Source organism: Balaenoptera musculus, chromosome 1 (assembly GCF_009873245.2).
Source record: "Balaenoptera musculus isolate JJ_BM4_2016_0621 chromosome 1, mBalMus1.pri.v3, whole genome shotgun sequence".
Classification (NCBI taxonomy): domain Eukaryota; kingdom Metazoa; phylum Chordata; class Mammalia; order Artiodactyla; family Balaenopteridae; genus Balaenoptera; species Balaenoptera musculus.
The window spans coordinates 24,986,555-25,000,154 of record NC_045785.1 but is presented as its reverse complement, the minus strand read 5'-3'; the positions used below and the strand labels follow the sequence as shown (position 1 = coordinate 25,000,154).

Genomic DNA, 13,600 nt, shown 5'->3' with positions numbered 1-13,600 from the left:
ACCCAGCGGTGCGCATGGCCGAGCTGGCCTCTGCCAGATGTCTCCCGCTCCTCTCAGCAGAGAGTCCTTCAGACTGCTTCCCACCTCCTGCTCTGGCAGCAAGGATCAGGGCCTCTGGCAGCCCTCTAATCATCTTGGTGGCAGATGGAGCACGTCTAGCCCAGTCTCTGGCTTTCTCTTTTAAATCTGTGAGTTCATAGAAAATAAATGCAAGCCCTGATTTCCAAGAAGGTGAAGATAACAGTAAATCGGTCTGTTAACCCCGCTGTCTGCCCACCCTACCCCCCTTACCTTCCATAGACTGCTGGGCTCGTGAGCAGACAGATGTGGCCAGGATCGAGGTCGTGGCATCAGAGGATCGGAGCCACGTGAGCGGGCAGGAGCACGTGTGCTCTGAGGCCTGCCCAGGAGCAATCTGGGATCCCGTGTGTTAGGGGACGAGAGGTGGGAGGGGTCAGCAGATAGCAGCATTCCAGCACTGCCTTGTCTTCTCCCCTCCCCCAGCCTCCCCACCTTCTCACTCCTAACCCAAGAAGCACAGATTTTGTGCAATGACAAGGAAAGGGAACATTTAGTGCCAGGCTTTTAATTACAGTTGCTTCAGGCTGCTGGCCTCCATACCAAACGGCCTCATGGAGAGTGTCCTGTCGCTGCACGACCGACGGGGTGCAGTCTGTGGTGTGTGCACTTGGCACCTGGTGAGGGTGGGGCTCTGTTCCCACTGGGGAAGGGCTGGGCTCAGATTAGTTCACATGGGCCTCAAGGAGCGCTGCCCAGTGCAGCCTGGGCTTTAGAGCCCCTGGACCAGATGGAAATGCCTGCTGGGACCCTTATAGCAGACTCCAGGGAAGACCTGTGATTGGGTAGGAGAGGGGTCTTTGGGAGGAGGGCCAAGCTCTGGAAGGATGATGGTGATGGATGGTACTGTGTGGTATAGCCAAGTGGGAGGAACACAACGTTAATCTTGTCCATAACACTTTACAGTTTACAGAGAGCTTTCCACCTTCTTGAGCGTGCTTAATCCTCACATCAATCCACTTAGGGGACGCAGCTCAGAGAAGGGAAGTGACACTGCCCAGAGTTAAACAGAAAACGAGGCGAGGAGCCCCGGCCTCGCACTGCAACCAGCAATCTTTCCACGAGGAGTGGGGGCAGGTCCCCCAGTAGCCAGAGGAGCAGCCCAGGCAGGGGATAGGTTGCACCCCCTTTTGCCACCAGGATGGCCCTCGCTCAGGGCAGCACCGTGGTGACACTGGTGAGCACCACGTGCTCCGAGACTCTGGAGACAGAGCACCGGCTCTGCAAGGACAAGGACTTGTGGCTGGCAGAGGAGCGAGGGCTGGGGGCCTTCAGAGAGCCGCAGGGACCCAGGCCAGGCAGGCAGCAGGAGAAGGCGGCCTTAAACTGCTCCCGGAATTTGCCTTGGTTGAGAGACAGAAGACACAGCCATAAGGAGACAGAAGAGGCAGGAAGGGGCCTTGGGCCCAGGGACACCCACGCAGCTCCAGCCAAGCTGCCTGTGAGGGGGTGGGAGGGAAGGGAAGAGCTGGGCAGGAGAGAGCCCCAAGGCGACCTCGTCACTGCCAGGGAGAGTGAGGACAGAGGCCCTGGAGCAGGTTCCCAAGGAGAAATGCAATTTTCATCTGATTCCTTGACTGCGCTCTGGCTCTGAGCCTGGCTGAAAACGTTCTGTCTGGCTCAGGGAGCTCAGGTCACCTCTGCCCTCGTTGGCGGGTAGGTGGAGGGGCTCAGGGCTCACCATCTGTGGCTAGGCTTTCCCCATCTCTGCCCCATGGTGATGAAAATGACAGCGGCAGCAGCCCTTGCACAAGGCACTGCGCCGGGCGCCTGAGTTTGTCGCCCAGCTCACCCCAGCACCCTGAAGGCCTGGAGTCCTTTAACCTCACTCCACAGAGGCACACAGAGGTGCAGTGGCTTGCCCAAGGTCACCAGCCAGAATTTGGGCCCTGTTCTCATTCCAGAGCCTTCGCTTAAAGGGTAGGGGACAGCGGGGAAGGAGGGACCACCACAGCCACCTGTACAGTCAGAGGACACCAGGCAACAGATTGTGCTGGAACTGAACAACTGTGTTTCAGTCACCCCGCAAGCCTGGCCAGAGCCCAGCAGAGGGCCGAGCACACAGTAGGCGCTCAGTAAATGTAGACCAAAAGAAGGAATGCACGTCAGGAAGTCTGCCTGACGTGTCCTCTGCCGCTTGCTCATCTCTTCTCTTCTCTCCTCTGAGCTGGAAACCACCCGGCTAGCCTTTGTTGAGTAATTCTTTGGTCTCAGTGAGGGTTACAGCATTGACCCCAGCCCCTTCTTTAACCTTTCAACCTTTTCTCAAAGACTGTCCAGGCTTGAGCAGTCATCTGGTCAGTTCTCTAGGCCTGGTCCGAGTCAGAGGTCTGGTGAGTCACACTCTGCTGGGCCCAGGCGGGGGCCCGGGGTGGGGCCTTTCCACCCTGAGACCAGGAGGTAGTGGAAGGGGGTGGGGGCTATGGGACAGCGGAGAGAGGAGGCCTGGGCTGGGGGACAGGGGACCAGGGATGCCTGGACTTGCAGGGGGGAGAGTGGGAGGGCTGGTGCTGGAGGCAGGTGGATTCAGGGGTAGCCCCCCCCACCCCAAATTCGGGCCACTCTGCCAGTATGTGTCTAGCTGGGCACGGGGAAGCTGTTTCCTGGCCCTGGGCTGCCTCGCTGGTGGCCCTCCCTTCCCCCTGATGCCTCGATTATGCAGTCATCTTCTCAGGCAGGGGCTTCGTCTGGAGCCTGTGTTGACCAGACTGGCTGATTGGCAGTCCTGCAGTGCATGCATCAAGCAGGGGTGGAGGTGAGCTGGCCCAGCCCCTGCGCTCCCACCCACTCAGTGGTCTGCGTAATCTGCAAAACTGGGTCCTGGTGCTGGTCACCTTCTTTGGCCACTATTGGGAGTGTGGCCTGTCTCCCACTCAGAGCAGGGCTCTTGGGCGGGGACAAGTCTTCCCCCTGAGTGGGAGTTCCCAGAGCAGGGTCATGATCGCCAGGAGGCAGCAGGTGTATCCTTCCCCGCATGCTTTATTCAGCCTGGGTTGAAGATGGGGAGACTATTGTCCTGGGGACTGTTGCCACCCTCAGTCACTCTGCGTCCCCAGCCCACTCACCACTGAGGAAGTTGTAGATGATGGGGTTGGCGGCGCTGTTGGCATACACCAGCCAGTGGGAGAAGGTGAAGCAGGCATAGACGGCTTCTCGGTCGCTGGCTTGGTGGAACATCCCAAACACCCTAGGACCAGGGGGCAGGCCACTCAGAAATGGGATAGATTTGTGTGTGTGTGTGTGTGTGTGTGTGTGTGTGTGTGTGTGTGTGTTTATGTTGGGCAGGAGTCGCCATCCTCATCTACCAGACAGGAAAACTCAGAAAAGTAAGGCGAGTTGACCAAGGTCACATAGCTCATGAATGGCTGTAAAGTACAAGAGTCCCACTGCCCCTTCTGTCCACCAGGTAGCCCTTTCCTGGGCCTCTGAGTCTGGGGTCCTGACCACAGTTTGGGGTTCTTGGGCGCAGAAAGTATGACCAGAGTGGGCCTAGGAACAGGGACCAGGGTACCTCTGCTCAGTCACCAGCTGTGTGATCCCCTGGGGCTCCCCCTCCACTTTATCATCCATCCCCGTAGCAGCATGATGAGTCATAGACATCATCCATTTTTCAAATAGGGAAACTGAGGTTCAGAGAAGCAAAGTGATACGTCCAAGATCACACAGCCAGGAAGTGACCAAGCACAAACTCACACTGAGATTGTCTCATGGCAAAGAGCCCAGGGTCTTGCCCTGCCCCCCTCCCCACCCCCACCCCATGGCCTCTCACTTGCTATTCTTCCAGACACCTGTGGGTGTGGTTCCTCCCTTCCTTCAAGTCTCTGCCAAATGTCACTTCCTCAGAGAGGGGTTTTTTTTTTTTAACCATTACATCTAAAGAACATTTTTTTTAAACCCCACCAACCTCTGTCACTGTCATTCTCTATCCGCTTTCCCTATTTTTTCTTCAAAGCAGTTATCACGGGCTGACATTGTAATACATGTCCATTCTCTCTCCCACCAGATGTCGCCTCCACGAATGCAGGACATTGTCCCGTGCACTCGTTCACTCCATTCCCAGCCCTAACAACCTGATGATTGAATGCCCAGATGAGAGAATTTTCACGATAGCCCTAGGAGGCAGGCTAGCCTGTATTATTATGGAGAAATAATAATGGAGAAATAATAATAATAATAATGGAGAAAGCCAGGTCTTTCTCCGAAGCAGAGAGAGCTCCTTCCTTTGACCCCACCACCTCTCCCCACCCCCAACCCCTCCCCACACGCTCTCACCTCTTGAGGACATTGAGGACACTGATGGGCAGGTAGCAGAGGGCAAAGACCAGCAGCACCACCATCAGCATCTTGGCCGTCTTCCTTCGAGCTCGCATTTGCTTTACCTCGGCCAGGAAGGCACGGGCCCGAGGCGGGGGCTCTGCGCCCACACCCTGCCCCTGGTCCTCCAGCTGGTCTGAGGGCCTCTTCCAGTTCCTCACCAGGGCCGACGTGGTGCCGGGGATCTGTCCAGCACACACAGACAGCAGCGGTGGGTACACCTCCTTGGATGGGTCGTTCTGCTTCGCTGGGCCTGCTCCAGGCTGGACCCTGGGGCAGGGGGAGGTGGGCAAGGGAACAAACCCTTGCAGCAGGAAGGAGCCTAATATTCATGATAAAAGCCAACACTCTGGACTTGAGTGTACTTCCATTTTCCATTAGCTCATCGTGAGACCACCCACAATATGCCTCTTGGGACGGTATTATTCACCCTTAGTTATAGATGAGGTAGGGGACCCTTGACAAGTCCCCAGGTCACAGCCTGGGGCCCGAACATCCTTCCAGCTACCCATCCATCGTCCTTAAATCACCACCTCCATCTGTGGTGACAGGGGTGGTTGGATGACTCGTGCCTCCCCTAGTCCGTGCCCGACTCTGGGAGGCCTGAGCAAGGGGCGTGCAGGTGGACAGCGTGGAATGGCCTGGGCCTCAGAGCACAGGTCCCAGCCTAGGTCAGTGCCGATAGGCCTGTGGTGGTTCTAGGCTCCTGGAGCAGCCACAGATATTCTCAAAGCCTCTCCCACGCTGGACACCTGAATCACCCCACAACAGAAGGGCATGGGGCTAGAGTTCAGGAAACTTGGGATCCAGGGCCAGCTCAGCCATTCACGAGCTATGTGACCTTGGTAAACTCACTTTTCTTTTCTGAGCCTTGGTTTTCCTGTTGGATAAGGATAGCGACTCCTGCCATCGTGACCGGGGGACTGCGAGGAGCAGATGGCAAGTGTTGGTGGGCCGCAGGGCTGCTCGTGTTCTGGCCAGCTTCCTCTCCCCGCCCGGGCACTGACCCAGGACTCGTCCCGCAGTGCCAGGGGCCTCTGAGCACCCCCTCCCATGGCAAACCGCCCCCCCCACACCAAAACCTACTGTTGGTCAGTTTGTAATAGAGGAAAGAAGGAAGGCCCTGGAACCAGAAAGGCTCTGCCACTCATCGGCCGTGGCAGATTGGTTGCCCTTACTCAGCATTTGTAAAGTGGGTAATATTGCTTCTTTGCTTAGATAGTTGTGAAGACATTGCAAGCAAAGTGCCTAATTTGGACAGCAGCATGGAGGTGTTATTGCTGTTGTGGCGCTGAACCGAGCATTGGAACCCCACAGACCCGGGTTTTAGTCCCTGATCGTCCACTCGCTGGTGAGGGATTTGGGAGAAGTTGCTTTGCCTCTCTGGGTCTCAGTTTTCTCATATATTAAGGTGGGGATAGGGACTTCCCTGGTGGCACAGTGGTTAAGAATCCACCTGTTAATGCAGGGGACACGGGTTTGAGGCCTGGTCCGGGAAGATCACACGTGCCGCGGAGCAACTAAGCCCGTGCGCCACAACTACTGAGCCTGCGCGCTAGAGCCCGCGAGTCACAACTACTGAGCCCACGTGCTGCAACTACTGAAGCCCGCGCGCCTAGAGCCCGTGCTCTGCAGCAAGAGAAGCCACCACAACGAGAAGCCCACGCACCGCAACAAAGAGTAGCCCCTGCTCGCCGCAACTAGAGAAAGCCCGCATGCAGCAACGAAGACCCAACGCAGCCAAAAAAAATAAATAAATTTATTAAAAAAAAAAAAAGGTGGGGATAACATATGGTGGTGAAGAGGGTGCAAGACTAGCTGGGAGTACCTGGTACAATAACTGGCAGCTACTGATATTAGGAGGATGTTTGTTACTATTCGGTTCCAGGGCCGGCACTAGCAATTTTGGCCTTGAGTTTGACATGTGCCTAGGCCTTGCCTCTCTGGTTGCAGCCAGGATGGCATGTTCTGAAGGCAGAGGACTGTCTACTCCCTCAGACCAGTACCCCTGTCCCCTCCCAGCCCAGACAGTGACACCAGAGTGCGCCTCACCTGGCGGCCCCAGAGCTTGCGGAAGATCTGGAAATAGGCCATGGCCATGAGGCCTAGCGGGGCCAGGTAGGTGACAATGAAGAAGCAACTGTGGTAGATCTTGGGATAGAGATCATCTGCAGGGGCCAAGAGATGCAAGGGTTGGGCTCAGTCTGGGAACCCCCAGCCTGCCCTGCTTAGCAATACCACCCTGCCCTGACTAGGGCCAAAGTAAGCAGCTGGGCCCCATACAGGTGCCATGGCAGAGAGACCCAGGAGTTGCCCAGCCCAGTGGTCTCCATCCTGGAGGGACCCCTGGCAGATGTCTACACTAGAGGAGGTACCCACGCTGGAGGTATCCCTGGTAGATGCCTGCTCTAGGGTGTCCTCCCAGGAGATACCCACCCCTGGGTGCCCACCCCAAAAGTGCCCTGATGTCTGCTCTGGGGGGGTGTGCCCCGGAGGTGCCCACTTCAGGGACACCTGCCCAAGGCTCCCACCGTTACCTGCCCAGCGTTCATCACAGACAGAGAAGAGCCGGGTGCGGTTGGCTAGCTCGGGCAGCACACTGCTGCATTCCATGACAGCAGCCTGGGGCACCATGACAGCCAGCGACACGGCCCAGATGCCCAGGATGGAACCACGAGCACGTCGGGCAGTGCTCTTGAACAGCAGGGGGTGGCAGATAGCATACCAGCGGTCCAGGGCGATGAAGCTGAGAGTCAGCACTGCCACTGACACAGACACGGCCTGCCCCATGGGGACACAATGTCAGTCCTTTTGGGGGCCACCCAGAGACATGGGGTGAGTGATGGAGCTCACAGCCCAGAAATACCAGGCAGCCAGGTGCAGTGCAAATCCTGACTCCGCCACTTACTGCCTGTGTAGATTTGGGCAAATCATTCACCCTCTCTGAGCCTCGTATGCAGAATGGGAATGTATCATCCACCTGGCAGGATTCTTGTGAGAATAAATGAAATTATGGATGGAGAATGTCCAGCTTGAGACCTGGCACATAGTAGGTGCTCCCCTACTATGAATAATAATTTACACTTTAGGAAAGAACTACGTGGCGGACACTGTTCTCGTTATCCTCACAACAACCCTTGAGGTGTGTCCTCTTACCCCCAAGGTACAGGTAAGGAAACTGAAGCAAGAAAGATTAAATAACTTGCCTAAGGTGGATTTCCTCACCTGCCTGTCTTTATTCTCAGGGTTGCCAGAGTTAATGGGTTGAGTGGGAAACCTCCAAATAATGGGAAATCCAAGAGGCATTTCTCTCTGCCCCAGGATCCCATCCCTTCCCCAGGCTGTGAGGAAAAAGAGTCCTTATTCTGGGAGGCAGAGATGAACCTAGGCCAGAGACGTAGGGGCACTGGCTCCAGGAGTGCTCCCTGCCCTCTGGGGTACAGGGAGAGGGTCGAGGGATGCAACCCTCTGGCCAGCTCTCCTTCCAGCCCAGCAACCCTACAGGACAGCCTGACGCCCACCACTGGGAGAGGGAAGGCCCCGGCCAGGATCGGAAGGGGCGGGGAGGAGACTCTTGCCAGCCCGCCACCTCAAAGCTGCCCCCCTTGGGATCAGGGAACAGGCCCACTCTCTGTCACGGTGGGCTTGCGCCTCTCTCCTGCACTGTGTGCCCGTGTACCTGGAAGTGACTGTACATGTGTCCGTACATGCCTGTGTGTATGTCTATGGGTGTGACCTGGAGGGGATCTCTGTATGAGTATATGGGGCTGTGTCTGTGTCTGTGTCCTTGAGTGTCGTGCCTGGTGGCCTGCCCTTGCTAACAATAGAGCATGACACTGCCAAGGTACTGAGCCATGATGTCCTGTCTAAAAGGCAAGTTTGAAATTCACTGAGACCTATGCAAGGCCATGGTTTTTGTACTTGGTATGACAGGGGGGTCATGAGGGGCACCCAGGCAAAGCTCACCTGTAGATAGGGGATGACCTTGCAGAGGGCATGGCCGAAGAGCCAGGATTCAGTAATGTCTACCAACAAGCTAGCCGGCAGGCAGATGGCCGTCACCAGCACGTCGGCCAGGGACAGGTTGACGATGAAGTAGTTGGTGACCGTCCTCATGTGGTGATTCCGCCACACAGCCAGACAGACTGCAGGGTGGGAGCAGGATGAGATGAGGCCGGCGGCAGAGCCACACCCAGTCTAGCTGGGTCTCATCAGTGAGACCCTTCCCCCACAGTACCCAGTAGGGACTGGGGGGAGGGGGAGAGAAGCAAGGCCCAGGACCCCTCCCACTCCCCAGGGGAAGCCCGAAGCACCACAGGGACCTAGAGACCTACCCAGCGTGTTGCCCACCAGGGCCACGAGGAACACAGCCACGTAGGCGGCGATGAGGACCCACTCGTACTGCTTCGGGTACAGATAGTCACGCCACAGATAGCGGAGAAACTCGTCTTCATAGTCTGGAGGCACCGGGGACGGTTCCCCGCTGCCAGTGGGGACTCCCATCTGGGGCCCTGGGGTGGCCGAGGGCTCCATGAGCTCAGGAGCCACTACAGCTGATGGACGTCCCAGGCTCTCCCAAGGGAGGGGCGCCCCCAGGCCAGGCCTTAGCCCACTTCCCTCAGGGGACCCAGAGTCTTGCACTCAGGTGTTTGTGGTCCCAGCCTGAAACCTTCTGAAGGAAGGAAAAGGGAACGTTAGGGAGAGTGCCAGGCAATTTGCAGATAAGCTTCCTCTTAATTCTCACAGTCATGTGGGTTATGGAGAGCCTGAAATCGATGGAGAAAGACAGATCTGCCTTGCATCCCAATTTCATACCAGTTGGGTAACTTACCTCTCAGCCTTGGTTTCCCCATCTATCCCGTGGAGTAATAACTGAACCGGCCTCACAGGGCCCCGCTGAGGAGTAATGAGCTGTAATGAATGCCAAGTGCTTTACCCAGAAACTGGCACCGGAAGCCGGCTTCACGGTCATTGCCGGTTACCACTATTAAGAGCCCTGCTTTGCAGAGGGGGAGATAGAAGCTCAGAGAGGTTGAGCCCCTTGCTCAAGGTCACAAAGCTGCTATTCCAGGTCTGCCTGAGTCCACCAAATACCACAGATTGGAGAGGGGAAGCCATCCTGATTTAAATGTTCTCTCCTGAGTCAGTTCACAGGCCTGAATTTTTGGTTGAAAAACTGGTCAAGGGAGGCTTTTAAAGACCCAGGCCCCGCCCACAAGACCTGCCAGACCCTCCCTGGTGGGGACACACACACACACACGCACACGCGCACACACACACACACACACACACACAGTGTGGGTAGAGGTGCAGGGAGGAAACGACAACCTCTCCGAAAGCGAGGGAAGAGCCCCAGGCACAGGGGCTGGGCCCGTCAGCCCCCAACCCCCGCTAGTCCCCCCTTGAATCCCGTGGCCGCGATGCGCCCCGGCGGCCGCCAGGGGTCGCTGGACCGGCGCGCGGGCCGCCCTCTTCATTCATAAATCCGGCCTCGCACCCCGCCCCTCCTCGCTCGCTCAGACCCGTCCTTCCCCCGGCTGAGAAGGGAGGACCCCGGACGTATGTAGGAGGGTTGCCGATCCCTGGAGACCCCCCCGGGGAGCATGAGGGGTCTCCTTCATACCCGCAGCGGGCGCCGGCGGACCCGCTTCCTCAGCGGGACCTCCCTGCATCTCTGGGGCTGTGGGGGCTGCGGTGGGGGGAGCGAGGGCGCGAAGCGTTCTTTAGGAGCCTGCCTGCCGGGAGGAGGGCAGAGCATGCCGGGGACCCAGCCTCCCAGCACCCAGCTTATCTCCCGAGACTCTTGGCTCCCGCCGAAGGTCCTCTGGAACCCCCCACCCAGAGCCCGGGGGTCCCCCAAGCCCCACACCTGTTGGCTCCGGGACCCCGGCGTCCTCGGCTGCTGGTCCCACGATCTTGCACCGGGACTTTGCCTCCCCGCCCCGAAGGCCCATCTCCGGGGACTGGGGGTGGAGGGGAGGGGGCCGGGGCAACCCCCTCCCAAGGATGCGCTACCTGGGCTCTCTTGGCTGGGCGCGAGCGCTGGCTCCGACGCGGGCTGTGGCTGGGCGCGGGCTCCGCCAGGCTGCGCGCCGCGGGGGGGGGGTGGGGGGGGGTGCCGGGGCGGGAGGGGCAGGGAGGGGAGGGAGCCCCTGGCCGGTCTCGGCTGCAGGTCTCCCAACCCAGAGACCGGGAGGGAGATGCTCGTTCCTCCTCGCCCCAGACTTCAAGCGTCCATCCCACCTCCATTCATGTTTGCATCCGTTCATTCATACCTTTCGCATTCATTCAACATTTCTGCCTCCGGCTACTCTGCTTTCAGAGCGCACCTACTGTGTGCCGGCGGGTCCCGGGCAGCTTCGAAGAGCCACAGTGCAGAGGTGGATCCCAGCTCCACCTCTCCCCGCTGCCTCACCTAGCTGATGAGGATGAGGGCACAGGTGGGTCACTGCACCACCTCCAGCCAGGCCCCGGCTGTTGCTGGAGCAGCTAGCTCCCCGCGATGCCAGAAGGCCCTGCTCGCCCTTCTCACAGCCTCCGATTCCATCTGCCCTCCAATCCTTTTTGTTCATACCTACTTTCCCCCCTCCCAAGACAAGGACAGTAGGTGGGGGCAGGAAGGGGGGGCGCCAGAGGGGCTGATGAATTCAACTAACATTTTCTAAGCTGTGTGCCAGGCAATGAGCTAGAATAATACAGCTGCCATTTGTACAGTCCCCACCATCTGCATGATCTCATTTAATCTTCACATCAACCCAGTGAGGCAGCTGTTACCATCCCCATTTCACAGATAAGGACCCTGGACTCACATGGTTCAGTGACTTGCCCAAGGTCACACAGCAGAGGCCGAGATGGGATTCAAACCTGCACTCTTCTCCAGGTCTACCTTCCTCCCACACCAGACGGAGGCTGGCTGGAGGCAGGTGGGCTGACAGCCAGGCAAGTCCTCTATAGAGCGAGGAGAGCTGCCAGGGGGCCCAGGAGCTGGGGGGCACAGAAGGACAGATTGATCCAACCAGGGCATCAGGACAGGCCTCCTACAGCAGGAACACACCAGAGACCTAAAGAATGAGAAGGAAGCCCTGCAGGGGGTGATTCAAGGCAGAGGAAACAACAGGGGCAAAGGTGAGGATGTTGGACCTTCCAGGAGTCACAAGTGGATGAAGGGTGACCTTCTGAGCATCAAGCCATCACCTTGGCTATTATCTGTCTCAGGACAGGACCTTCCTAAAACATCAGATTCACCCTCCCCTCTGACCCTCGGAGATTCACACCCCTTCCCTCCTGGGAGGTAACTCCTGAGATGGAACTTCCATCTTCCCTGTTGCAGCCAAAGCCTTTCTTCAAAGGAGCTAGAGATGTACCATTAGGCACAGAGTGTGTGGGAGAGAAGTTGGGGCAGCCCAGGGGACAGGTCAGGGACCTCCTTCACCTGTCCAGGGCAGGAGGAAGGACTGAAGCTGGCCCTAGGGCAGAACCCTGTCCCTGGGTGCAATCCGCACGTGAGTGATGGGTCAGAGCACCCTTGCGGTAACAACGCTCTGTCCTGCCTGCCCTAGGTGCTGGCAGAGGTAGGGGAATGGATCAGGGGACGTGTGTGTGTGTGTGTGTGTGTGTGTGTGTGTGTGTGAGAGAGAGAGATGGAGCTTGAGTGTCTGTGTTTAGAAGTAAGGGCTGTGACTGTGTGTCTGGGGAATCCAGTGTGTTGCTGTGTGTGTGTTTGTGTCTCTGAGCCTGAATGTAGGTAGGGGACAGGCTCTGGGTTGATGACTGGGGGGCATCCTGGGTGGGATATGTCTGTATGGGTCTTGATTTGTCTCTGTGTGTACTGGTGTTTGTGTCTATGAGGGATGTGTGTGTGTGTGTGTGTGTGTGTGTGTGTTGGGGGGTGTCTGTCTCTCGGTGTGTCTGGGTGTGTGACTGTGGCTTTGACTAGCATTGGCCTCCCAGTGTGTTCTCTTGTGAGTGTGGGAATGTGAGTGTGGTGTGCCTTTGCGTCCATGGCTCTGCGAGCGAGCGTGCGTGCGTGGAACTCAGTACGTCTGCCCCCACGGGGATGACTCATCTAATCCCCCACGTGAACCACCCCCCATCTAGAGCTGTGACTGTTTGCTAGCTAGGGGCTAGGGAGGGGGCCGCGGCACACGCGGGGAGGGGAGGCACATAGCGCGGGACAGTCAAATGACAGCTGCAGCCGGATGTGAAAGGTACAGACCCCTCTGTGCCTGTGTGGGTGGCGGGCAGCAGCTGAGCCCAGCACAGACCAGGCTTAGAACCCAGCCCAGACCTCAGAGCGCCATGATTCAAGGCCTCCCAGACACCCTGGGTTGGAGTGAGCAAGGGGCTTCCCAGGTGCCCCCAAGTCATTATAATGGGGGTGCACATGTCTGTGTGGGGACGGAGTCAGGTGGAGAATCCACCCACACCCCCACAATGCCCAATGTCACAGAGCCAGTCCAGTCTCCCCTTAAGAGGGCTCCCACTCGCCAAACCCTCTCTTCATCCCTTGGTACCCCAGAGATGGCTGCTCCCCAGTACAAAGGATCCTGAGTGATTCCTTGTACCCCGAAGCAGCAGATATTTTTTTCCTCCCCTATCAGACCCTGGCCAGGGAGGAGGCTCTGGGTCCCCAGGTCCTGAGTCTGGCTCTCTTAGCCACGGCCTGAGAGTAGGAGAAGCCAGTTATTAGTCCTCCGCGGGCATGGGGTAGAGACCCTGGTATGCCTGCTCAGAGAAAATCCTGGGGTCCCAAGGGGGGCAGTGATGCTCCAGGAGACCCACAAGAAGCTGCAGTTGTTTGGTTTGGGGGCTCAACAGCACTGGACTCTGGGAGCTTCTGGCAAAGCATCTGTGCCCAGGACAGGGACCCAGTGACCTCATATCCTCCATCTCCAGGCTGGGCCCTCAGCCTGGCATCTCCTTCTCCCAGGGAGGGCCAGCCTGAAGCCTTTGCTTTGCCTGAGCTGTCAGTCAACCGAGACCACACGACCTCTTTCCTGGAAACAGCCAGCTCCAGCCTTGTTGACCTAATCCTGAGCCTCTGAGCTACAGGTCCCTGTCACATCCATCTTCAAGTGTCAGCCCAGGCACTGGCCCCAGGTGCTGCCTCCCCCTCCCTCCCAATTCCATTGTGACTTACAGTAACCTCTGTCTGGCCAGCACTAGAATAATCGAAATGTAATTGCGTTTTCGACTTGCTAACGCTGCC

General features: G+C 57.7%; 1 protein-coding gene across 1 annotated transcript; it reads right to left on the bottom strand.

The window, feature by feature from the left end:
* Window positions 1-959: 959 nt before the first annotated feature.
* On the bottom strand, window positions 960-10,340 carry HCRTR1 (hypocretin receptor 1). Its single transcript, XM_036870576.1, has 8 exons — window positions 10,262-10,340; window positions 8,727-9,064; window positions 8,359-8,537; window positions 6,930-7,173; window positions 6,445-6,560; window positions 4,351-4,577; window positions 3,144-3,265; window positions 960-1,421 (listed from the first exon to the last, which is right to left on the bottom strand). Exons 2-8 carry the CDS (start codon window positions 8,923-8,925, stop codon window positions 1,231-1,233), a joined length of 1,278 nt encoding a protein of 425 aa, XP_036726471.1. The 5' UTR covers window positions 8,926-9,064; window positions 10,262-10,340; the 3' UTR covers window positions 960-1,230.
* Between the last annotated feature and the right edge of the window lie 3,260 nt (window positions 10,341-13,600).